At 62.8% G+C, this 1,688-nt stretch overlaps 1 protein-coding gene across 1 annotated transcript in view; it reads left to right on the top strand.

The window, feature by feature from the left end:
• INPP5J (inositol polyphosphate-5-phosphatase J) overlaps window positions 1-1,688 on the top strand; it is a 10,999-nt gene that overhangs the window by 3,764 nt on the left and 5,547 nt on the right. The window contains 4 exon segments of the mRNA XM_010828875.1: window positions 1-230; window positions 582-698; window positions 837-945; window positions 1,157-1,273. The exon segment at window positions 1-230 is cut by the window's left edge and continues 10 nt beyond it. Of these exon segments, the coding sequence (XP_010827177.1) occupies window positions 1-230; window positions 582-698; window positions 837-945; window positions 1,157-1,273 (573 nt within the window).

The raw sequence follows: 1,688 nt of genomic DNA on the forward strand, positions 1-1,688 counted from the left end.
CCCAGCCGCTCCCCCAGCCGCTCCCCCAACCGCTCCCCAGGTGTCCCCCCAGCTCCTGAGATGGCCCTCCCCAGGCCTAGCAGCCAGGGTGCCGGGCCTGGTGAGCGTCTGAGTCCCAGCCTTCAGCCCAGAGAAACTCCGGTCCCGGTGACCACCTCCTCTTCTACACCCACCTCGTCATCCTCCTCTTGGTCAGCCCAGCCCACCTGCAAGAGCGACCCTGGCTTCTGGTGAGGGCCTTCTCCCGAGAGCCTGGCTGCCAGGGCTTGAGCCCTGAGACAAGCAATCCTCTGGTGGTGGGCCCTACTCTGCCCCAGCTGACCCCCCTGAGGAAGAGTCCCTGGGGTTGTTAGACCCACTCTGGGATCCTCAGAAGACAGCAGTCCCCTCGGAAGGGACTTGCCCACCCCTGCCTCAGTTGATCTCCTCTGGAGAGTCTGGTGGGAGGGGTCCTGGGCCCACGGTGGGTCCTTCTGAGGGCATTCACCCACAGCTTGTCTCCCCATTAAGAGCCCTGTGGGAGGGAGCTTGAGGGTAAGGGGTGGTGCCCAGTAGTAACCCCTCCGTACCCCCATCCCCAGGATCACTGTGGTCACGTGGAACGTGGGCACCGCCATGCCCCCCGACGATGTCACGTCCCTTCTCCACCTGGGCAGCACCAGCGATGACAGTGACAGGGCAGACATGATCGCCATAGGGTGAGGGGGCAGGGCGAGCGGACCCCCCCCCCCGAGCCCCTGGGGCCTCCCAGTCCCTTGCCCGTGGGAGGGGTTCCTAGGGCGCCCCCCAATCCGAACGCCGCCTCGCCATCCGCCCCCCACTCCGCCCCCCCCCAGGTTGCAGGAAGTGAACTCCATGATCAACAAGCGGCTCAAGGACGCGCTCTTTACGGACCAGTGGAGCGAGCTCTTCATGGATGCTCTAGGGCCCTTCAACTTTGTGCTGGTAACGCCTCCCTCAGCTGCCCCCCTGGGAAGTGGAGACCCCTGGCTTCCCAGTACTAGCTCTGCCATGACTCACTGTGGGGCCCGCTGAGCCTCTGTGGCCGGGTTCCTGAAATAGGAGGATGGAGGAGCAGACCTTTAAGGACCGGAAAAGGCGAGGGCGGGGTGGGAGCCGTGTCCCGCCGCTCAGCCTCCTCTCGCCTCTGCGGCAGGTGAGCACCGTGCGGATGCAGGGCGTCATCTTGCTGCTGTTTGCCAAGTACTACCATCTGCCCTTCCTGAGGGACGTGCAGACTGACTGCACGCGCACTGGCCTGGGAGGCTACTGGGTGAGCGTGGAAGGGACATGGGAGAGACCAGGGACCTAAGGGGTCTGTAGATTAGTCCCCGCCCCCAAGCAGTGGCAACATCCCCTCCCCAAACCCCACCCCTTACTCTGAGACCTGCCTCTCCCCACCCACTGCTACCTCTCCTTTTCTAGACCCCGCCCCTTTCTATAAAACTTTCCTAGGTGGCGAAGTGGTCAAGAATCCGCCTGCCAATGCAGGAGACACAGGAGATGAGGGTTCAATCCCTGGGTCGGGAAGATCCCCTGGAGTAGGACATGTCAACCCACTCCAGTAATCTTGCCTAGAAATTTTCATGGACAGAGGAGCTTGGCGGGCTTCGGTCCGTGGGGTTGCAAGGAGTGGCCCCTTTCTATTCCCACCACTTCCTAGTGTTCCATTCCTTTCCTTAGAACCC

This window comes from Bison bison, unplaced genomic scaffold (assembly GCF_000754665.1).
Source record: "Bison bison bison isolate TAMUID 2011002044 unplaced genomic scaffold, Bison_UMD1.0 scf7180017864495, whole genome shotgun sequence".
NCBI lineage: Eukaryota > Metazoa > Chordata > Mammalia > Artiodactyla > Bovidae > Bison > Bison bison.